This window comes from Astatotilapia calliptera, chromosome 13 (assembly GCF_964374335.1).
Source record: "Astatotilapia calliptera chromosome 13, fAstCal68.1, whole genome shotgun sequence".
Taxonomy (NCBI): domain Eukaryota; kingdom Metazoa; phylum Chordata; class Actinopteri; order Cichliformes; family Cichlidae; genus Astatotilapia; species Astatotilapia calliptera.
In genome coordinates, this window is record NC_137434.1 from 33,223,207 (window position 1) to 33,248,565 (window position 25,359).

Below are 25,359 nucleotides of genomic sequence, written 5' to 3' on the forward strand. Positions count from 1 at the left end.
GTAGTGTACCATTTAAGGCCATAGCCCCGCCCCCTTCAGAAATTGTGAAACTAATTTGTAAAATAGTTGCACACAGAAATGTAATATTACATAGAAAGCTCTGGTTCACCTACACTGCTGCAAGAACAAGTGTTTCAGGCTTCAGTGAAGAGGGAAAGGAGGTATCGTGTGAGCATCTGCAAAGTAATTGAAGGCCAGTGTTGAGATGGACAGCCTGATTACAGAGTGTCTGCTCCCACATTCCCCCGTCATGACAACCCATCTGCTGTCTTCAAGCGCTCGGCACGACTAATCAACATGAGGATTTCTGGGACCTGTTAAAGTGCTACGTGTTAGCCACACGCATGTTATTTTTGTGTACATTCTGAGGTATCATGTGGATGATATGAAGCCTCAGCTCGACCAACATTTGGTCTGAATGCTCAGTGTTTTAAATTCACCGTCCAGATATTTAGAGGTGTCGTCTTTACGGAGAAAACTGCTTTTGCACAGTATACAACATTTAATAGAGCATATGGTGTTCCCACAAGTATGAAAAACAATCCAGTCAAATACATATAAGACTGACAGAGTGACATATTTTCAATAGATTCTGACCAAAACCACAAAACGTGCACAAAAATACCCAGAAACGACTCGTAGATTGGTCGTTAGAGTTCAGAGAGGAGTGTTGGGCGTGTTGATCCCAGCTCAGTCCAGCGAGGCCCGTTCTGGATAAACAAGTCTAGATGGTTTATATTAATGGTAGTGTTTTACTCTTGCTTAAATCTAGTACAGGTTTTCACAGTTCAGAAAGAGGAAAAAGAAAAAGCATATGGCACAAGATTCAGTACATTATAAACACCATAAACATTACAAGAACCTTTTTAAGAAACAAGGCCATCAAAATGTAACAACTAATTAGTTTGTAGTTTTACAAACATTTTGACAAACAGCGCTATACTACAAAGAAACAAAAAATGATCTGTCATCTATCTTAAGACATAATCTCATGATGGTTCAAAGGTTACGGGGCGGAGCCAAAAACTGCACTGAATCCAGCTTGCATTCAATAATCATTTGCTGCACAAGCTAGTTATCCTGTAGGGTCAGCTACGCTGTCATGATACAGACGTTTCTCTGTCTTTGCTTTCAGTTGGGATGAATTAAGCTTGTAATAGAAGGTCAGTTCAGTTCTGCACTTCTAATATAACATTCACACCATTGCTCCATAGTGTAGTGGTTAACACATCGAGGTTCAAGAGTGTGAGGGGATACCTGCCACTGCCAAGACTGTCTGCGTCAGATCAAACGGTCCATCCGTTGTGCATCAGCAGCTGAAGGTAGCTTATGTTCTTGACCCGGTATAGTACTGTATGATGTGCACGCTGTGTACTCGACACAGCGTGCACATCATACACACTATCGTATGTTTTAAACTTTCTTTCCCTCTGTGAACACGCTCTGATTTACCTCATGTCTAAATAGAGCCGTACAAATAAATTTGACTTGAAGTGACCCTGTGCATGTGTTTTTATTTTCTATCAAGCAATTTAATTAAGGATTCGTTATTATCATTACAAACTCAGATGTTTCTGGGGTCACCTATAAACGAATGATGATTGTGAATGACATCCAGTCACACTGCGTCATGAGTCACATTCTGTACCTGATTTAAATGTGGCCACGCCCTCTTGACTCACGCTGTCATTGCCACTGCTACACATGAAGCTTACGATCTTACAATCCTGACTCACGGATGTTTGTATTTGCTAGTTCTTGTTGCAGATGCACTTCATACATACAAGCCAGCAGAATGCAGGAGCACATCGCTGCAATCACAAGTGTTTCTAGGTTAGCAGTATAGCACACAGCTGCTGCCAGCTGCCAACATATCAAAGCCAACAATAAACATGTTCTCCAGTATGCTGACCTAGTCCTCCGCTCTGGTGGAGCTCGTTGTGATTGTACTAAACAGATACAGCTTCTCAACACAGACTTCTTGTCTTTTCCATAACTGATATTTTGACACAGCACAGGAAGCACAGATGTAAGAAACAACATTAATGATGGCTCAGAAAGGCTCAGGGCAAGGTCACCAGGAAACAACCCTACCCCATACTCAACCGCAGCTGGTTACACGCTTCTAACTGTCAATCAAAATGCTGCTGCTTCCACTATTGGCCACAATAAAAATCAGTGTAGAAACTGCATGCTGTTGTGTTGTCCAACAGGATCTGTATGCTTCATCTGGTTCCCTTCAGAAATGAATGAATTAAAGTTTTATTTTAAATCAGTTTCCTTCTGTCTGTTTTGAATTTTTGTTCTAATAAATATATTCCAGTACACATAAAACTCTGCGCCCAACAAAGTCTTGCAATTATGCATTTTTACACTATTTTAGAAAGTGAAGAGCTTACGGTTAAAGTCAGGATTGTGTCAGTGTTTATGAAGTCATCCAGCTCATAGTCCCAGTATGCACTGAGCCATTAGAAGGAGCCCAGACCTGAGTCCAGTTAACATTACAAACCAAACTGTGTCCAAACGGACGTTGGTGCTCTTCGTTTGCCAAAACTATGACATATAACGAGCACTTCTCAGATGCCAGTCAGACTGGAACATTTAAAGCAACAGTAATTAGTCCAAATCTTTTGCTGCAGACACTGATTTATTAATCAGTATGAAACTACACTGGCAGTTTTGAGGCAATAGAAAGCATAAAGGTCCAATGTGTCTTCTTACAACTCTGCTCTTCTGCCTACAGCGAACTGTCCACATATGGACACAGCCTTCATGATGCCATTGTTATTTTCCCGACTCACACGTAGAGGTTTGCTGTTTTGGAGCCATATGGACAAAAGTATTGGAATCCAGGTGTTTTCAGTGACAATGCCACAGGTGTATAAACTCAAACCTCTCCCCTCCAGAGTTAAGAGTCGCTATGGTTACAGCAGCTCAGCCACAGTGTAACAGGTAAAGTTACAGTCGGGGGTCACTGAATGCTACTGTGTAAAAATCAACACTGCTGACTCAGTAACTGGTTTCCATGGCTGAGCACAGTATGCAGGGGTAATGTGTCAGCAACACAGTACTTTTGTCCATATGAGTGAAATCAGTGCTAGCTAGAGTGGTTAGCAAGTTGCATCCATAAACCATATAAACTGTCTAATAGGCTTTGAAGGTAGGGCAGAACCCGGAGATTGGTTTCCGTCAGAGCAGACAAATGCTTCACCAGCAGCATGAACAGGACCTGTGTAGGGTCGCCTTTCATCAAAGCATTCACACAATAATGTGTACATTATTTAAAAAGTACCTCATACGTCTGTTGTGAATGAGGAAAATAGTTGTAAAGACTTTTTGTAACATGTTTATTTCTATTAGTAAGCCGACCATTGCAGACCAGAGCCCCAAGACGGGGTCCACGCTGTTGTGCTAAAGTATGCGTGTGACTAAGCTGTGGTATATGCTGGTAGCACTGGTGTAATCTGGACATGGGCTTTATTCTAATTGACTTTTATCATTGAAGGTTGCAGAGATTCTAAAAACATGCAGTCTGTGTTCTTGCTAGAAGGATAAACATGTATTGATAATGTGTTTAAGAATACATTCCTCATCTAAGTAACTTCCTGACACAGGTCATCTACAGCAGCGGTGCAGGGGAGGCCTTTCATGGAAATATCAAAAGAAATCGTCTGACAAATCCTCCTGGATTTTGACAAACTCCACTTATCGCACAAATCCCCATTTTTAATACCAAGTTACACACCTAAATCTGACACTAATACCCAGGGCTGTTATGTTAAAACTGAATGTCCAGTTCATGGATAAAGACAGCTCAGCAAACTGCACCTAAAAGGTGTTTTGCTCCCATCGAATAAGGCTGTTGGCTAAACAAAATACGTGCAACACAATGCGCTTGAGACCACAGATAAAGGACAACTTTGGTTTGCTCCAGTACAACTGCTAAGAAGACAGTGAACAGTGACGATTGAATGCAGGACATTCACGTGGAAATATCTTGGCTGTTTCGTTTCATTTGCTGTGATTTTCTTCTATTCCTTCTTTTTGTACAACAAAATAGATCCTCTGAAGGGTTACCCTGCATGGCTGGGGTCCTGTTAATCATAATCGTCATATTCTGGATCCATGTCTTCACCCTGGTAGTATGCCCCCTGAGTAGAGTACGATCTCGTCTTCATTGAACAGTTTGTGTCCATTAAAATCGCCTGAAATGACAGTTGTTGAAAAGTGTTTCAGTGGCTGCTCTTGTTTTTTTTTAACTGTGCATGATTTTGAAAACTTTCTGACAGAACCTGAATTTTGAAATTCACATATTGTACTCAAGTTGTGTAACATAATCACTGCATTTCTGGTGTTAGCTCAGGAGCATTTCTCTGTATTTATTGCTTGAGTTTGTCCTCGTGCTTTGTCACGTGTTCCCTCATGGTTGTGTGCTTCTCTGATCTGATTTTTCTAGTTTTCTCTCTCAGGTAACAGCATTAAAACTGCTTTTTGAATTCATTCCTGTCTCCCGAATCGTTGGCTCTGCCCTTGGACTACCACACAGCTGTTTTGTGACAAATGTAGGAGCTGGCTGACTGTATTTAGGTGTATTTGGACTCTTACAATTTTCTCTTCTTGTCCTGGTGGGTTCCTCAGAAAGATGCAGAGAGGAGCAAATATTATATCCACTATTCCAATGATGGTCATCAGCCAAGGGAAGCCAATACTTTCAGCAATGGAACCTCCAATAGATGGACCTGCATCAGGAGAAAACGGACCACTTACTGGTTTAGTCTGTTTCTTTGGTGGAGTTCATCACCTTGCAGAGCAGCTAAGCGGTCAGATTTTATGTGGCCTGCCACTTTGTGTCTGAGTTGCTTTCGTCTCCAAATGCTTCCACTTTGTTGTCTGTGAAGGTTCTCAGTCATCCAGGTCATCGTAGTCTAAGGAGCTTGGAAAGAAAAGCGTCTGGACTTCTTTAAGTTGCTTGAAGATGTTTCACCTCTCATCCCAGAAGCTTCTTCAGTTCTAAGGTCAAATGGTGGAGAGTCCCAGATATAAACCCAGTGGGAGTTTCCCCCCACAGAGGGACAAAAGGACCCCCTGATGATCCTCTAATGACATGAGCCAAGGTGTGAAAGCGGGTGTGGCAGACAGTCGCCTTAACGCCCACTCACATCCTGGGCCATCTGACCTCAGGAAATCACATGATAAGGTGGGGCCAGGTTTCACAATGAACTCACCCGAAACTCTGGCTGATTGGGACCCACACCCAGTTTCACACCTTGGCTCAGGCGATTAGAGGATCATCAGGGGGTCCTTTTGTCCCTCTGTGGGGGGAAACTCCCACTAGGTTTATATCTGGGACTCTCCACCATTTGACCTTAGAACTGAAGAAGCTTCTCGGATGAGAGGTGAAACGTCTTCAAGCAACTTAAAGAAGTCCAGACGCTTTTCTTTCCAAGCTCCTTAGACCTTCCACTTTGTTATAACAGTCGTGCAGAATATTTAGTAGTGAGGAAATTTCACCAGTGGAGCTGTTGCACAGGTGGAACACTATCATGGTACCATGCTTAAATTACTGAGTTCCTGAGAATGACCCATTCTATCACAGATGTTTGTAGAATACCTGTGTCCATCGAAGTGAATGCAACTCCTCAAAACAATGAGCTGATTGGGTGGGTGAGTACGTTTTTTGGAATATGTTATACAATGCTTCCACACTTAAATATGAACAGCCCAAAGAAATCCTAAACATAAATAGCTATGGCATTCATGTCCACGATGTATGCATGAATGCCATAGCAATGACTGTAGCTGTAAATCATTTCCCCTCTGTGTGTCTCTAGCCAAGGATTAGTTCTCCACCATTACACAAGCAAGATGACAAAAGGTTTCCAGGAACTGATACTGCTATTTTAGCCCGAGGTTAAAACATATGGATGTTTTATGGCGTTTGCTCTTGCTTACCTATTGCAAATCCCAGGCAGAAAGCTACATCAGCAATCGCATACACACTTCCATAAACAGACACGTGCCGCAGGTCCACCAAGTAACCCATTATAGGCATCATAGAGGAATCCACCATGCCTGTAACACAATCATAATGCTCTTACCTGATCAAAGTCTGCACACATTCATAGGTGGAATCAGTACACGTAGTAATCTTACCAATGGCAAAACCAACACCAAAGTTAGGAAGAATCAGACCATAGATGTCTCTAGCAAAGGGAACCTAGAACAAACAAATGATCATTTTAATGAATAATATAAAATATATAATAATCAGCAATTTTAAAAACAGTGAAAAAAGACAGTTGCTTTTAGATTTGATCATGGAAACCATTGAGAAGTCAGACTCCCATTAGCAGAACTGGATTTGCAGAGTAATGTGAAACAGGAAATCTGTGTTGTTTATCAGGCACATACAGAGCTGTGACTCTTGCTCCAGCATTTTTTAGCTTTTCTAAATATAAAAAGTCCTTATCTGGTTTAACACACACATAAGGCACTACATACTGCAGTGAACATTTAATGGGTATAAAGTTACATTTATACCAGCTGGCTTACATGATGCATGCGTTGTTTACATTTAAAGAACAATGTTTCAGGTCCATTTCAAACTTTTTACTCAACAGGGCTCGTAACATTGCCCATAGGTGACCTCTGAAGTTATTCTAGTGATGTAGCTGACTGTCACATACTTACACATATTACACTGATCCCAACCACAACCATTCCAATAAGAGCACAAAGCCATCTGTAAGGGAGACAAGAAGTAATCAGTCACTACCACACTGAGGAAGATTTCCTTTCATGAGAATATAAAATGTATTTTCCAGGCTAAACAGAACCTCGTCTGTACTTCCTCTTTCTTAAACAGACTCATGTAAGCACAAACCAAACAATATCAAACAATGTCAGAATAATCATTGCAACCTCTAAGCCAGCGGTCTCCAACCTTTTTTGCGCCACGGACCGGTTTATGCCCGACAATATTTTCACGGACCGGCCTTTAAGGTGTGGCGGATAAATACAACAAAATAAAACTAGTACCGAAAAAAAGAAGATTTATTCATAACACAGGTGAAAAGACCCAGGAAAACCGAGTTAACGATAAAAACGATAACAAAATAACGCTGAAAACCGATAAAAACCCTGAAAACTATACATTTCACACCTGAGCCTCAACTCTCGCGGCCCGGTACCAAACGACTCACGGACCGGTACCGGTCCGAGGCCTGGGGGTTGGGGACCGCTGAGCTAAGCAATATCGATGCATGCTCAGTCTTCCATGTAAGGAAATCAGAGAACTTTGTTTTTCTTGGAGGACTCAATCCTTGGGGCAGGCCACAGTGATATGGTGTACACTACCAGTCAGATGTTTGGACATGGTTAATGGTTTGTCTTTATTTTACTACTTTCTACGTTGTAGATCCAAACTGAAGACATCAAATATTCATTAAGCAAGATATATGGAATTATGAATGTCATAATGGTAAATATCTCTAAACATTTCTGAAAGTAGCCACCCACGGCTGCAAACCCTCGACCTGCTCTCAGTGAGCTTCATGATGTAGTCACCAACATGGTTTCACAGGTGAGCCTGTCATTACTGTAAGAACTGAAGGTCAGTCAGTCTGGAAAACTGCTAATGTGTCCCCAAGTGCAGTCGCAAAAACCATCAAGCGCTACAATGAAACTGTCTGACATGAGGACGCCCCGGGAAAGGAAGACCAAGAGTCCCTCTGCTGCTGAGGATGAATCCATCCGAGTCAGCAGCCTCAGAAATCACAGCTCCTCAGATTAGAGCCCAGATAGATGCCACACAGAGCTCCAGTAGCAGGCACGTCTCTACATCAGCTGTTCAGAGGAGACTGTGGGAATCAGGCCTTTATGATCAGCTGCTGAGAAACCAGGACTTTGTTTGGGCCAAGAACCACAGGAATGGACATCAGACCAGTGGAAATCTGAGGAGTCCAAATCTGAGATCTTTGGTTCCGCCTGCTCGGTCTTTGTGTGAAGCAGAAAAGGTGAACAATGGTCACGATGCACGGTTCCCACTGTGAAGCATGGAGGAGGAAGTGTGATGGTGTGTGTGTGTGTGTGTGTGTGTGTGTGTGTGTGTGTGTGGGGGGGGGGGGGGGGGGTTGCTTTGCTGGTGACACAGTTGTGGACTTTTTCAAAAATGAAAGCAGACTGTTTGTTTGGGTACGTCTTTCACCATCTTACAATAGTGTGATTGCAGCTATTCCCCAACACTCTCATGGCATCAATGCTCGTGACATTTTACATGCTAATAGTCACAGCCCATTGTTACTCGTGATGGTAGTTTCAGTCATTATGCAAATGTCCTGTTTATGGGTTTGGGTAAGCTGCTGTCAGCTGAGACTGAAGAGGTCACTTGAATGAGTGATGAAATGTTTTTCCCACTGAAAAAGGTCATTCTACATGTAGATCTGAGCAGTCAACAACAGCTCTGCAACTGATAATGAGAAGGTGGTGGAACATCCCAAAACTAGACTGAAGGAACCTGTTAAAGAGCTGAAGGTAGTTCGATAAAAATCCTGCAGTGCCTGCAAGGTCCCCCTTCTCAAGAAGACACATGTTCAAGCCTGTCTTGAATTTGCATGTGGACATCTAAAAGATGTTCAGAGGAGGCTTGGGAGAAAGTGCTGTGGTCAGATGAAACCAAAACTGAGCCATGGACTGGGAAGCGTTAGATGAGAACCTCATTGCCTCAACCAAAAGGCAAGGATGGGTCGTGGGTCTTTCTTTAAAGAGCATTCTGGCAAAATCACACCTGGTGACCAAGAGATGTCTTACTGCTGTGTTTGGCTACAAGGGTTATGCTTGGAGATCAAGTTTAGATTGAAAAAAAAATCTAATTTCAGGTTTATTTATGTTTCGTCTTAGAGTCTCTAGTCACTGGTTTCAGTGTTATTTACGGTTCTTAGTCTTCCTGTTTCTGCCTCTGTCTTCCATGTTTGCTCTGTCTGCCCTGTCAAGGCTGCATCTCTGTGTTATGTTTCCTGTTTTACTTTGACAGTCCGTGTCCTATGTTATGTTTCCTGTTTTACTTTGAAAACATAATAGTTTTGCCTCTTGTCATGTTTAATTACTCCCAGCTGTGCTCTCCTACTGTGTCCCGTTCCCTCGTTCTCCCTGTGTATTAAAGCCCTGTGTCGTCCTCTGTTTGTTACTGCCTGCACCCCCCACCCTGCCTGCGTACCCCCCCGCCTGCGCACCCCCCACCCTGCCTGCGTGCCCCACGTGACACCCATGACATTCCCCATGATCCAGGTTTCCATGTGTTGTGTTCCATATCTCAGGTCTTTTAGTTTCTTTTTACTTGTTTCTAGTTTCCTCCCTGTTTAGATTCTGCCCCAGCAGCCATGACAGTTCTATAACTTTTATTTAAAGCATTTCTTGTGTTTTTGTTTTGTGTTTGGTTGAAGAAAAATATAGTCAGTTTGATGTTGATGCCAATTTTGACTAGCTACCCAACAGTGGAAAAGCTTTTCCATGGACTTACATTACATTGTGGAGCTGTTTATGTTTATCGGGCTAATGTGTAACATTAAATTGTGTCGTCAGAGGATCAACATGTTGTAAATGTTCACAAAACTCATTGCGATGCTGCTGAAGGCAACACTGTCCTGTTTAAGCACCACACTTGTAACTATGTAGTGTGAAATATTCAGACTGTGTCCAGAGTAAGATCTACAAACCTCCAATAAAAATCAATATTTTCACTTCCACATAATCTAAAAGTTGTGAATAACAGCCACATGAATGACAGTCATGTCATCAAACCAGTTCTAAGGATTACACAGCTGGGTTGAAAACATTCAAAGAAATCATGTTCATAGTAGAACAGATTGGGGGAAGAAGACAGGCGATCCCTTGGGCAGATATTGTTTTGTTAGTTTTTGAGCAGTCTTCTGTTGAAGGGCAGCGAGGGGCGTGGCTATAGCTCAGGACGTAGAGCAGGTCTGCATGCCAAGTGTTGGGGGAGAGTTGCTATGTGACGCATCCATTGTAGTATAAATGTGTGATAATGTTTGAAAGCACATATGTGCTTGTGTGAATGGGTGAATACAAAAAAGTGTATTGAGTGTTCAGGTAGAGTAGAAAAGTGGTGTATAACAACCAGTACAAAGTATTCTTGTGAACAGGGAGACAACCCAATAAGAGCATTTTTGGCACATGTGCAGATACCCAGAGGTGGACCTGGTAGCTCCTATGAAGACTCATAAAAAGTACAGTACCTACTAAGTAACATAGCTGTTTTAACAATAAAATTGCAAGATGTGTGCAGTTTTCGGGGTGTATTCTTTGATTGTGCTTTGGCACACTAGTCACCTCTGACATATAATACATGTTAAATATTGTGAAAAAGACTGTTTAAACCTCTTTTAGTGTTGCAACATGAGCTAACCCCAAGAATTCAAGACATGAGCTGCAGTCTTGTTGGGAACAGTTCTCTAATTTCTCAATGTCTACGCCCCTCATGGTACACCATGTGTTTGTTTTCAACTAATCACTGATAATTAAGTCAAAAAACTCAAGAAGGATTAAATGTGTTGGATGCCAAGTAAAGAAAGACTAAAAAAAGTATGTAACACGTAAGATTTTTACGTTTAAAATAACCCATTATACATAAACATCGCTTGTCTGGCAGTCTCTGTAGTGGTGAAGTTAGTAAACTGAACAGGTGATGTTCCGACTTGTGTTATGGTGAAAACAGTTCTGGTGACTGGCATTAGCAACAGCCTTAAAAGAATATAGCACTCGGGTCATAGACAGATAGATTCCCTGTATCGTCAAGGCTTCAATAAAGCCAGTCTCAGAAACACTCAAAACGCTGAAAACTCATTTAGAGGAGCGGAAACAGATATGACAAAGCCACCAGGAGAGAGAGAGAGAAGGAGATAAAAGTAATTTCCCTTCCTACCTCCCCATTTTGTGTGCAAACGTGCCAAAGATGTTGGTTCCAATAAGGTAGGAGATGGATGCTGGTAAGAAAGCAACGCCTGTGCCAGAAACAGACACACAGAGACATGAGAGGCTGAAGGTGTAGCCAGGATTCCCAGAGATAAGCAGATCTCTATCAATGCCTCATCACTGAGCTGCTGTACATCTTCTATTGTCCGTAATGAAGACCTGTGCTTTCCACCTGCCAGCATCTGACACCCTAATATCCTGTTCCCCCTCATCCTTTTTATCTGACCCAGACTTTATATAAAGCTGGCTGCAGGAAGAAGCTAATAACAGCACAGACTACAGGAAGTCTTGGTATGGAAACTATCTGGCATGATGGCGAAGTGGCACTTTTACACGACATCACTATATATAAAATATAAATGTAGTATATAAATGAAATTAAAGTTTAGTTATGTAGTGCGCAATCACAACAACATTCGCCTCAGGAAGCTTGTGTACAGCTACAGGTAAGGACCCTGATATAGAGACAGCCCTCTATAAGAAAGCCCTTGGCGACAGCAGGAAGGAAGAACTCCCTTTCAGCCAGGGGAGATCTGTAGAAGAACGGCTCTTCTGAAACAGGAAGCAGGTGACCATACATGCATGTGTGCAGATATTTACTGTGAAACAGATGAGTGGTGTTCACACAGCAGTGCAAGGACACTTCTGTCTCTTTTCTCTGCCTCCATGATATTTGTATGAAAATACTACCTAATCATAATCATTGTATACGAGCTGTAAGGACTCTGTAAACAGTGGTTGACTGTGCTGTTACACAAAAATGATCATTCTGTTTGTGTAATTATAATACAACAGACCTAATAGACATTATCACAGACGTGTTAATTACATTTACTTGGGCGAGGATGCTCTACAACAACAGAAGCAGCCCCAGTTTGGGTTGTAATCATAAACTTCACCTGCAACACAAACTCAGCATTTACACCTTCCCAAGCTCAGTGGTACATGTGTGCTGTTAAACTGCATTAGGATGCTCAGCAGTGCCTTTTATAAAGGTGCTGTAACAACGTGTTTTTGTGTGCAGAGCAGAGCTTTGTAAATACCTAGCTGCCATTTCCTGGCACACATGGTCTCCATCATCCAGATTGGCACAGTTGGCTCCATCATGCCAATAGCCATATTTCCAAAACAAATGGCACCTGGGGATGAAGATTGAAGATAAGTGCGGCGTCAATTATCGTCTGTTTTTAACCTGACGTTTTCCCCCAGCTCCGACGTCCACACACCGACGAGCGTACAGCCTGCTTTCTTTCTTCCCATGTTGCCACATAATTGACATGCAGGGAAAAGCTGACATATGACATTTCACAGACACGAGGAGCAAACAAAGGCCTTACAGTGACAGAGGGACCAGGCTGAGTGTGATCCATCACACAGGTCTGCAGAAACAAAACGAGTGCGTGGGGGGATTTTTGGTCAATGCGATGTTTTTTGGGTCCTGAATCCAAAAATGATCTCCCTCCATCATGAAGTTATTATTTTGCAAAACATGAAGAGTTTACATTAAAAAAAAGCACAACAGGAATGAAAATCAATATTTTAGTACAATGAGCTATGCATCATTGTTGTGATTTCTTACCTTTGGCTATGAACAAAATAAACCTGGTTGGATTTGATCGTCTGAGCTCCTCACACCATCAAACCCGCCGCACCCTCCCCCTCATTTCCTCCCATTTTCTATTTGTGTTTCTCTCGAGTCTCGCTCATAGGAATATTACATTAATGTAAGAAATCTTTGTGGGATATGGGTTTTGACTCAAGTACAGGATATCAGATTTCAGTTTAAAAAGGGGAATTGTACGCTTAACTACACTAAAAACATGAGTTTTGCAAGAAAACTGAACCAGATGGAAAATCTATAAGAAACAGTGATTTAACCCCATGCAGCTTTGTGGTTGCAGACCCGTGTTATGAATGGAAATCACCCACGACAGAGTGTAAAAGGAGAGCGGTACAGGCCAACCTCAGAGTTTGGTTGGCAAAGATCATATCTGAGGAAAAGTCCACAGTATACGAAGGACCAGAATGACAATAATCATCTGTCATATTCAGTCTTCCCACAGAAGCTGTGACTGCAGTATGTTTGTGCTTGTGTAACTTGTGCTTTTTGAGGTAAATTAATAAATCAAGGCAAATATATTTCCTGTATATAACTTCTGCTTCTACATGTACCCGGAAAATCTGCCTTTGCTAAAGAAATAACTGCTGCTATAATCAACCCATTTGTGATGTTATTATGACTATTGTAGGAGACTGTCTGACTATCGAGACAGTTATCGTCATAAAGAGCTCTATGCAAAAGGCAAAGCTCACAATTCAACACTGCGAGCTCTAATGCTGCCTGAGGATGAGTGGGCCAGCAAAGATAATCCATGTCAGGGACCGTGGGGGATTCTGAACTCCCTGGATGCCCGAACTGTATAAATGTACGCATGTACCCTTTGTACTACAAACATTACTACATCTCGACAGGGACATTCTTGAGTGCACCTATAAAAGCCAGAGGAAGTGGCACAGCTGTTTACTATGAGCAGCTGCATTTGCAATAAGGTCACAGTGTTTATTTTGGTGGACTGATTGTGCAGCACTCATCTCACAACACAATTTGGAGCCGTATTCTTTTCTGTGTGACCAACAAAGCAACTGCTGGCTCTCTGTTTGGCTGCTGTTTCCTTCTGTTCTCTTCCCAGTGCCATCAAAAACACAATATCTCACTGACATGATGTTTGTCACATCTACAGTGTACTACCACTCCCTTACCTGCTGCTATTATTATATATGGATCCTTCATCAGTGTCAGCAGTGGGGTTCCCTTCTGACTCTGTGAGGAGGAGAGCACAACCACAGAGTGTATGCAGAAAGCTTGGAGAGCCACTGCCAACACAGCTGATCATTTTAGTAAACACAATCCTGATTCTTTGTTATACAAGTTCACACAGTTTAACTTAATTATATTGATATAGCTCCAAATCCCACCAACACTCATCTCTAGGTGCTTTGTGATGTACGTAATAGTGACTTCAGTTATGCAGTGCAACAATTAGGACAAACGTTACCAACCACTGTGCCTAAAAAGTCTGTAATCAGACAGAGAATGCTGCAATCATGACAAACACTTAAAAATAAGGTGAATAATATACAAGAATAAATGCAGTGAGCCTAAATAGCTGGCTTCAGTCTGAATAACCAGTCCATAAATTACTACTTGGGCCCAGTGGAACCAGTGGGGTTATTCTGCCTCGCTGCAAGTCTCCGTGGAGCCTTAGTGACATGTCTAAAGATGTCCCTCAACATTTTAGGAGCAGCTAAGGTTAGGAAAAGAATTCACTAATGAACTCAAGAAGATTCCACTGCTTTGCTTCCAATACTACCTGTCTAGTTGGTTGCTATCTTCATTAATATTTTAGAACATGTGTCATCCATAAAGGCCCCAAAGTACTGTTCTCTCTTTGTTTCCTGAATGAGTCGTTGTTCAGTGTCCGATGAGTCTTTAACCTCTTAAACTCCACAACTACAAACTCTGGGTGAACAATCTTGGAGTCAAAATGAAGCCAATACTTCTGATTTCATCACAGCTGTAAATATTACAGGAGATGATGGAACATTGAAAAATGAGATTTTTCTGTGATGTTGCAGAAGAAGCTGATAACCTCAAATAAAGTGAAAAATGTCACATTCCTGTTTGATGCCCACATTTCCCAGCATAACGTGCTGTATGATCCCAGTATGATCCCAGTATGATCCCAGTATGATCCCAGTATGATCCCTGTATGATCCCAGTATGATCCCAGTATGATCCCTGTATGATCCCTGTATGATCCCAGTATGATCCCTGTATGATCCCAGTATGACCTCAGTATGATCCCTGTATGATCCCTGTATGATCCCAGTATGATCCCTGTATGATCCCAGTATGACCTCAGTATGATCCCTGTATGATCCCAGTATGATCCCTGTATGATCCCAGTATGACCTCAGTATGATCCCTGTATGACCTCAGTATGATCCCTGTATGATCCCTGTATGACCTCAGTATGATCCCTGTATGATCCCTGTATGAATCTCAGTATGATCCCTGTATGAATCTCTGTATGATCCCTGTATGATCCCAGTATGACCTCAGTATGATCCCTGTATGATCCCAGTATGATCCCTGTATGATCCCAGTATGATCCCTGTATGAATCTCTGTATGATCCCTGTATGATCCCAGTATGACCTCAGTATGATCCCTGTATGATCCGTGTATGATCCCTGTATGAATCTCAGTATGATCTCAGTATAATCCCTGTATGATCCCTGTATGATCCCAGTATGACCTCAGTATGATCCCTGTATGATCCCAGTATGATCCCTGTATGATCCCAGTATGATCCCTGTATGAATCTCTGTATGATCCCAGTATGACCTCAGTATGATCCCTGTATGATCCGTGTATGATCCCTGTATGATCCCTGTATGATCCCTGTATGAATCTCAGTATGATCCCTGTATGATCCCTGTATGATCCCAGTATGATCCCTGTATGAATCTCTGTATGATCCCAGTATGACCTCAGTATGATCCCTGTATGATCCCTGTATGATCCCTGTATGATCCCAGTATGATCCCTGTATGAATCTCAGTATGATCCCTGTATGATCCCTGTATGAATCTCTGTATGATCCCAGTATGATCCCTGTATGATCCCTGTATGATCCCCTTATGATCCCAGTATGATCCCCTTATGATCCCAGTATGATCCCTGTATGATCCCAGTATGATCCCTGTATGATCCCTGTATGATCCCAGTATGATCCCAGTATGATCCCTGTATGATCCCTGTATGATCCCTGTATGATCTCAGTATGATCCCTGTATCATCCCTGTATGATCTCAGTATGATCCCAGTATGATCTCAGTATGATCCCTGTATGATCCCTGTATGATCTCAGTATGATCCCAGTATGATCCCTGTATGATCCCTGTATGATCTCAGTATGATCCCTGTATCATCCCTGTATCATCCCTGTATGATCTCAGTATGATCCCAGCATGATCCCTGTATGATCCCTGTATGATCCCTGTATGATCTCAGTATGATCCCAGTATGATCTCAGTATGATCCCAGTATGATCCCTGTATGATCCCTGTATGATCTCAGTATGATCCCAGTATGATCCCTGTATGATCCCTGTATGATCCCCTTATGATCCCTGTATGATCCCTGTATGATCCCTGTATGATCTCAGTATGATCCCAGTATGATCCCAGCATGATCCCTGTATGATCCCTGTATGATCCCAGTATGATCCCTGTATGATCCCTGTATGATCTCAGTATGATCCCAGTATGATCCCTGTATGATCCCTGTATGATCCCCTTATGATCCCTGTATGATCCCTGTATGATGTCAGTATGATCCCAGTATGATCTCAGTATGATCCCAGCATGATCCCTGTATGATCCCAGTATGATCCCTGTATGATCCCCTTATGATCCCTGTATGATCCCTGTATGAATCTCAGTATGATCCCAGTATGATCTCAGTATGATCCCAGTATGATCCCTGTATGATCCCTGTATGATCCCAGTATGATCCCTGTATGATCCCTGTATGATCCTTGTATGATCTCAGTATGATCCCCGTATGATCCCTGTATGATCTCAGTATGATCCCTGTATGATCCCAGTATGATCCCAGTATGATCTCAGTATGATCCCTGTATGATCTCAGTATGATCCCTGTATGATCCCAGTATGATCCCAGTATGATCTCAGTATGATCCCAGCATGATCCCTGTATGATCTCAGTATGATCCCTGTATGATCCCAGTATGATCCCAGTATGATCTCAGTATAAACCCAGTATGATCCCTGTATGGATGCATGCAAGTCTTTTTCCTTTCTTTGTGGTTCCAGGATTGAGCCACATGTTTCCCTTTCTCGACCTCTGCAGTGAGGGAAACTGCATTTCTTTTGTGTTTTCTTTTTTGTCATCAGGAAAAGCTTAAATTGTAATTTCATAGACATATGATGACATAAGAGATCGTTACCATCCATTGTGGCTAAAGGTGGAAGTGGACATGAGGCTCCTGGACATTCTTTACAGTAAAAGAAGGTTTCATAAATATAATTAAAATAACGTATTCTGATTATGGCCCTGGTGTATGCACACAGTCTGAACATGGATGTCCACAGGGTGGAGCAGGTGTTATGTTGCGTGTCTCGCAGCTTCTCTGTTCTCACTCCATGCTGTGTATTTACTGAAATAGCCTTTAGCATGTTCTGCAGCTGTAAAGGTCGTCTTAATGAAGGCACATCATTTACAGGAAATGAGTTATCAAAGTAGGGACACTCACCTCTGGTGTCACCTTGGTGGGCTGAAGAATAAAAAGCTGCAGAGCTGTGAAGACAGTGGATTGATGTAAATTGCTATCAGAGATTAGCAGGCACGACTTAGTTTGGATACAAAGAAGCAACACAACTGTACCTCCATCAAACAGAGCCAAGAATGCCAAAATAAGGAAAGGAGCTGTTTTCCCAACAAACTCATACATCACACTGCCAAATGGGGGTCCAACTGTGAAGAAAAGGCTGAATGGTGAGTAATGGACAAATCCACAGTGCACTCAGGATGCCACAAAGCTCAGGCTGTGTCTGCTTATTTCTTTATTTCCTGTGTAGAAATGACAGCTTCTCTGTTGTCATCAATTATTTATGCATCAGTAGAAGCTGCAGCATACAATGTTCAGCCTGGACAGTTCATCAGTTCACATGTGAATGCAACACTGTAGCAATTGTCAGACAAAGCAGACTTTATATGTGTTTTTATTGTGCTGTCATTTATTTGGAGTTTTATGTAAAGATCCGGTGAATATTTCAGATTTGGTGTCTTTACAGAGTAACTGAAAAGCTACACACACATACCTAACACTCCTAATGCCAAACCTCCCAAGGCAATGCCAATGGCATGACCTCTCTCCTCATCATCTGTGTACACACTGGCGAGCATTCCCATCCCTGAAAAACACACAGTTGTATGGCAGAAAAAGATCAGAACGTGTTTGTTTCAGCAGGAGTGCTGCAGGCCAATGTGTGCGACATGCAACACACAGGCCATTGTACTGTTGCTCTATAAGCGCAGGAAACAACAGCTGCTCAGTGAAACTGCATGGCTCACAATAGAGTTGTTGGGCACAGATCTGTTGGAGCGCTGAGCGCACATCAGATTATAACTCCATCATTTGTTTTATGTCATCTTCCAGTTTAATCTAGTTTATTATCAAGTCAATGATGATCTGTTCTCACACCCAAACAAGATGTTGCAGATATGCTTCAGGCCTTCAAACAGACAGTTTCCTATAAGTCCACATTGGGACGATGATCTTAAATAGAGGGGCTCTACACAATGAATGAATGTTAATGCATTCACATATACAGAACAGTGAATATTTAAAGACTGATGAGGAGATCATACCCGCCACAGATGAGCAGGACGAACCCACGCCTTGAAGCGATCTGGCCACAAACAGCAGAGCGTAGCTCGATGAGAAGGCAAACACTTCACAACAGGACAACAACACAAACAAAGAACCATCAGACATGATGCAAAACTGCTGCTTCTCATCGTGAACATTTGTTTGCTGGAACTTACTGATAGTAGAGATGAACATTATACAGAAGCCAGCAAATATGGGAAGCTGGTATCCTATCCTGAAGGGCCACAGAGGATAAAAGGCAGACATTAGAAATGTCCAACGTGAGTCTTTATCTTTAGCTTAGAAAAGAGACATTTATAACAATATCAGTGGAAGATGATTCGGTCACAGCTGCAGAAATTCATGAGAATAAAGAAAGAAAGCATTGGATTGATGGACAGTTATTAAATGAGTGAGAGTGTGGTCCAAAAGAGCACGTAGCACAATGATGTAATATCATTAATAAACTTGATAGATAGCAAAGGATTTGACAAACCCTAAGCTACTTTTGCATGTGGCGTTCTCTTTTAAATGTTAGCCTGTTAACCAGAACAGTGGAGGAAGATTAGAAGGCTGAAAGCTGCCATCCGCATCAAAACAAAATCATAGCTTAGATACCTGACATGCTTGACTGGCCTTGTATTGTCCTCCGTCAGCAGAGAAGGTGACTAAGAAGCCGTAATAGGACCACATTCTTTGCTTCAATTACAGCATATGTGGGTGTCTGTATGAGACACTAAATGTTGCCTTTCAGGTGGAGTTACGCTTTTCCCTCCGCCCTCAACGTCTAATTCACCGTTTGGAAAATGTTCTCTCGCCATCAGCAGGATTTCAAATCATTCAGGACCGTTCAAATGTGTTTTTCACCAACACGATAAAATCTTACATGTCTCAGGTCATGTGTTTTATTCCAGTTTTATTCAGGTTCAGTTTAGTCACACGCCGCGGTGGACTCTCACGTCGACAGCCGATGGATGGTTGAGCCATGGACATTTATGAAAAGTTGTCTAATTTTAATGAAATAGTAGCAACAGCTAATCTAACCCCATCAGTTGCTCTGTAACCATGCGACAGAAATCTGGTTGAAGGCTGAAAACCAGGACCAGGACCAGGCTGGAGTGTAAATAAAGTAAAACTAGGACTTTACTCTGTAGAGGCTACACGACCGGATTTATCTTATCTGAAATCATAAATGAATTCTGCAGCTTTTCCTCAAGGGAGCTAGTAAAACGCCAGTTAGCGCAGCAGACTGTTGCACTAACAGGTGTAAACTGAGTTTGAGTTTTAGGCACAGTCACCTCATGTTTCACCAAGCAGCTAATAGTGCAGTGATGATAATCTTTGCTTCTCACACTTGTGTTCTAAGATGTAAGCTTAACACTAGAGTTTGGTTCCTTCATCATGTATAACATCTGCAGCCGTGGAAGCTGGAGCTCAACCATGGCACTGACTGCCCTTTACATTAATATCTTTCTCCCACAATATAAAAAATGTCATCTTAAAAGAATTTATTTTAACTCTTCAAGAATCCAAAAGATATTTTAAAAACTGGATTTTTAATGTAGTTCAAGGGAAGTGAGTGACTCACTGTGGAGCACCCATGTATGAACAATCAGACACACACGTGCAGGAACGTTTAATCAGGAATTCTGCTCTATTTAGTTCAGTCGGACAGCCGTAGCTGACACTGCACCATCGAAGACACATCGACCTCACGCGTTCACCATGTTTTCCTACTAAGAACTTCAAATGGGAGTCTGTTCCTTCTCTCGTTTTAGATTAGACCATAAGTGGAATTCTACATTGTCCTCTCTTGACACAAATTTGAACCAAAATGTTGCCTCAAGCAAGCAGGAAGCCTCTACAGTCTGACAGGAAGCCAGTGCTACTGTCATCCTGTCGTCCTGTCCTTTGTCAGTCTGTCTTCACTCATCATTTCCTTTCACTGGGCTGGTTTCAGTCATTATGCAAATGTCCTGTTTATAAGGTTGGAAACCTGCAGTCAGCTGAGACTGAAGACGTCACCTGGTGATGATGAAACGTTTCTCCCACAAAACTCTACGTCCAGATGAACAGAGTCAACTTTTGGAGATTTACTTACCTGGATGATTGAGCATCAAGACGTTTGCTTTGGTTATTTTCTGTCTTTTTTAAAAATGTTTTTTGCAACATGTTATACAATCTCTATGTTCTGTTACTCTTTTTGTTGCTTTCGCTCTTTTCTTGAATCTTCACAGAATTACCTCAGTAAGCTTATGTGATTCTGATACACATGCATTTAAATCCATCGTCATGCTGTTTCCCTGAGTATTGTTTGTCATTTAAATGAAAGATAGAAAAAACGTTTGACCTGACAGAATACACATAGATTGTACTTTAAGATGACAAACATGTAGGATCTAATTTAACTGTGCAAGAGATGCAAGAACTTTGAGTATGTTTTGAATGAATATTTGGCACGCTTCTACAAAAGTGACAAGAGGCGTAATGCCTCCTAAATCTAAGGTGATCAGCTCAATGACTACCGTATACATTGACAAAGAAACACAGAGTAATTACAAAGACCTACCTGTTTGTGATTGGCCCTACAAACGGGTTGGTAATCAGCTGCACGGTGGCCTTGGAAGCAAACAGCATTCCTACTTTGACATTTTCATTAATCAGCTTGTTGGTGGAGCGGGGGCAGTCGGTTGAGTTTGGTGGGAGCTGTGTACCAGTAGGGGTCAGAGGGAGCAGGTCAGTAGTCCTAGCTGTGGTGTTGAACCCAGACAACCTAACAGTGTTATCGTATAAGGACACAATGCTTTGGAAGGAAGCTGGAGAATCCTGCTTCGGTGCCGTGTTGTTCTTAAGCACGTCTGTCGACTCATCCAGAGTGTACAGGTAGCTGGGAATGATGGGAACTGGTGGGTATAAAGAGGAGAGACAGAACCAATATACTGAAATCTGACATGAAAGGCAGACTGATGCTAATCCAGACTTCATTGCAACATCTGACAGCAGAGCAGAAAGTTAAGAGTGATTTCTGTAGGAACTGCACAAACCTCAAACTGGCAGTGCTTCGGCTGACACCCTCGAGAGTTTGTTTTTTTACATTTGGAAAAACGCTCCAAATATGAACACATGGAACCACTTTTACATTTCCAAACAAAGCAGCTCCTGTGCAAAGCAATAATCCTGCTTTCTAGCAAGGGGAAATCCTGTGGTTGCAAAGAGACACTGGATAGAGAAGACGGTCTCCGAATGATTTGATCTGAGTAACAGTTTCCTGATGTGTAAACTATGGTCCCCATTAAAATAGAAACGAATGATAAAGCAGATTATACTATTACTGCGTGATTGAGAAGCTGCCAGCCAGCTCGTGTATTCACAGTGGTGCAAGCTAACCCATCCATCTTTTGTATACAGTCCATGTTTGAACTGCAACTAGTAGAACAGATTGGCAGATGCAAATTAGCCATTAAAACCATACAAACCAAGAGCTGTCATACTCAGAGCACTAAATATTTACACATGAATTGATCAGGATCAACAACATCCTGCATGCTGTGCACAAGCTGGCCTGGTGTCACCTTCTTTCTGCTCTCCTCTCTTTCACTCACCGTGCATTCATGCCGCTCTTAAATGTCATTAACTTTGTGTCTCCGCTCTCCTGCGGGCTCTGCTTTGTCCCTCTATATCTTACTGTGGGTTGTAGCTCTGACGCTGCACATTCTGGTGATCAGTCTCTGGTTTATCAGCTCCACCAATCATCAGTGCATTTATTGTTGCATTGTTAATTTTTCCTTCCTCGTCCTGTTAAAAATATACTTTGGCTTGGAGTAAACTGGGTGTGTCCATTTACACGCATTTATTGGTTTTACACACATTCGTAAACATGTTTATTTATTTCTTATCTGTATGTATTTTGCTTTGGTGACTGTTCTTTATAAACTGGACCTCGTATTTAAATAGTTTTGACTCTGACCTGTTGTATCTTGTTTTGTCTGCTATGATGTTATTTGATTGTAATGCTGTATGGCATTAGCCAGGTCACCCGTGCAAAAGAGATGTTACTCTAACGGACTTCCTGGTTAAATAAAGATTAAATTAAATTAAAATGACAGACCAAAAATCGAGCTTTGCTATTAAATTCATAAAACGTGAAAATGTGCTCATGGAGGCTTTTATCCATTCTCCCTGCACTTATGGAAAACTGCAGGTCTGTGCACAGCAGAGATGTGTGATGAATATGTTATAATTAACATTTAATGCAGCCAAACTATCAGTAACATTCTGCCATGTTGCAAAGAAAGTAATTATAAATAGATAATTTCATACATGTTTTTATTTGTTTGTAAAACAGCCCTGAAGGGAATCTAAATCTGTTCTTTTAGGAAGAGCAGGTCGTGCATAAGAAGCACAGGAAGAGATGTGTTTCCTCCTACAGTGTAACTGACATTAAATCCGATCTTTCTGTGTGTTTTTCTAATGGAGAGCAGTCGGACGTCCGTACATGTCAAACCAAACTGTGAAGTTAAACATGTGCTATCAGCGTCTACATGGCTCTACCGTTCAAACGCCGTCATTTAATTGGATGAGGCAGATTTAGGTAGATATTAAAATGAAGTGCACAAGAAGCGCCTCTTTGAGACGTCTGACTGACAAACCTGACTACCTGTTGCACACAGAGAGAGAGCGGAGCAGGAAACTTTACACAGAAGGTGAGAAAAGCACCTACCGACCACCGTCAGCAGCATGTTGTCCAGAAGCAGAGCGACAAAAACAATGAAGAGAATCAGTTTCCTCGATTGTCTCTCCTCTCTGAGCCATTTGAGCAAATTAAACTGCCGGAGTGCGTCTAATCCCCCCATGGCGCAAGTCCCCGAAAGCGCAATACAATCGAAAAGGTAAGTACTCCTGGAAAGAGACAATGATGGGTCAGCAAGTTAAAATAAATATCAGCTTTTTAAAACTGACGATAAGTTAGTAAAAGAGAAAGTGAGCGCTGAAATCTTACCTTAGACGTGTAAGGACGAGCTGGAGAGGCAAGAGATGGGAGGAGATGATGAGGTCTTTCTACTGACTGGACCCGCTATTGACGTCACACCCCTTTATGTGTAGATACCTGATAATACACTTTAAACAAAAGACACGAGGACGCAAACGGGACAAAGGCTACAGCTGGGCTTCAGGTCACTCATCGTACACACTGACTACTGTTCTGGCTCCTGAGCTAAGTAACTACAACACTGCATGCATGTGTAATGGTGACAACAGCCGGAACATTAATGGTGTCACAGGTTTGCTTTCAGCGCACTTTATATGGCAGCATGTTACAACACCCTAATGTCAAGGTGCTGCTTCATAAGATAAAGACCCTGCTTTATAAGATAAGATAAGATAAGATAAGATAAGATAACCTTTATTAGTCCCACACGTGGGAAATTTGTTTTGTCACAGCAGGAAGTGGACAGTGCAAAAGTTATGAGGCAAAAATTAGAATACAATAAGAATAAATACAGTACACAGCTGTACAGAATAGAATAAAATAAAATACTATATACAGTAGAATAAAATAAAATAAATATACAATAAGATAAAAATAGAATACGAATGCTATATACAACTGAGTAAAAATACAACGATGACAGAAAGGATTATTGCACTTAGTGTTATTGCACATGTGTGGATGTGTGTGTTTGTTCAGTTAAAGTCTTTATTATGGAGTCTGACAGCAGTGGGGAGGAAAGACCTGCGAAATCTCTCCGTCCCACACCGTGGGTGCCGCAGTCTCCCACTGAAGGAGCTGCTCAGTGCTGTCACAGTCTGCTGCATGGGGTGGGAGATGTTGTCCATCAGGGATGACAGCTTAGCCGCCGTTCTCCTGTCACTCACCACCTCCACTGGGTCCAGAGGGCATCCTAGAACAGAGCTGGCCCTTCGGATCACCCTGTTCAGTCTCTTCCTGTCCCCAGCAGAGATGCTGCCGCCCCAGCAGACCATGCCATAAAAGATAGCAGACAGGCAGCCCGTTTCTGTGACTAGTTGTGGGCGGCGACGTAAGCAGACACCTTAATTCATGCAAGCACGTTTTTTCGTAGCTACTGTTCACTCACATTTAGAATTGGTTAGCATCTTGCCCACAGACATGCAAACCAAACCTGCTGGTTAGCAGGTGACCTGCTCCTGATGCACGGCCATAGATCCAGCCCTGAGGTGATACACAGCCCGACACTAACTTTGTGTAACCTGCCTCTCCACTGCCAGCTGCTTCTTAGTTTATGTTGTAACTAATGAGCAAAACATGTAATAATGCATTAAACATGTAAAACACGCCAAACTGGACAAAACAGAGTTTGTTAACAAATTCGATCATGTGGAAAATGCTTTTGCTGAACACAGCACTAACTTTAGCATCATACAAGCACAGATGGTGAACGAGTCCATATTGTCAGTGTTGCTATCAGGCACAGTTTATTGAAGTGAATATTCACACATCATGAACATTCTTGACTCATTTTACAGCTCGTGAAATGTAACATTGCATCTTTATTTGTGCTGCTTAATGTTCAGGCTGTTGGAGGACTTCCTGTGATGCACTGAGCATGTTCACAACATTCATTTTTTACTAACCATGCCTGTATATGTCTCTGTAGCACACTTTGTCTACACCCTCCTGTAGTTTGTGTTTTGTCCTCTTTCTGCTTCTTTCTTCTCTTTTATTTTCTGTTTCCCTCCTTTGCTCTCTTCATGTTGAAAGACAGACTTCATCACCACCGTCCGAGTTCTTGCTCAGACGGGATTATCTAATGTTTGGGGTTCTGTCTCATTTCTAATATTATAGGGTGCTACAAAATATAGCACCTGGAGCAATAGAACAAACTGAAACCAGTCCACCCATTTTCTGGAGTTGGTCCCAGCTGTAATCA

At 42.0% G+C, this 25,359-nt stretch overlaps 1 protein-coding gene across 1 annotated transcript; it reads right to left on the reverse strand.

Moving 5' to 3' along the window:
• Positions 1-482: 482 nt before the first annotated feature.
• Positions 483-23,734, reverse strand: slc18a2 (solute carrier family 18 member 2). Its single transcript, XM_026190345.2, has 16 exons — positions 23,448-23,734; positions 23,169-23,347; positions 21,018-21,351; positions 18,625-18,683; positions 18,448-18,531; positions 17,898-17,990; positions 17,461-17,550; positions 17,330-17,373; positions 13,750-13,810; positions 12,033-12,128; positions 10,940-11,018; positions 6,691-6,742; positions 6,154-6,217; positions 5,953-6,072; positions 4,606-4,739; positions 483-4,205 (listed from the first exon to the last, which is right to left on the reverse strand). Exons 2-16 carry the CDS (start codon positions 23,299-23,301, stop codon positions 4,098-4,100), a joined length of 1,551 nt encoding a protein of 516 aa, XP_026046130.1. The 5' UTR covers positions 23,302-23,347; positions 23,448-23,734; the 3' UTR covers positions 483-4,097.
• Positions 23,735-25,359: the final 1,625 nt, after the last annotated feature.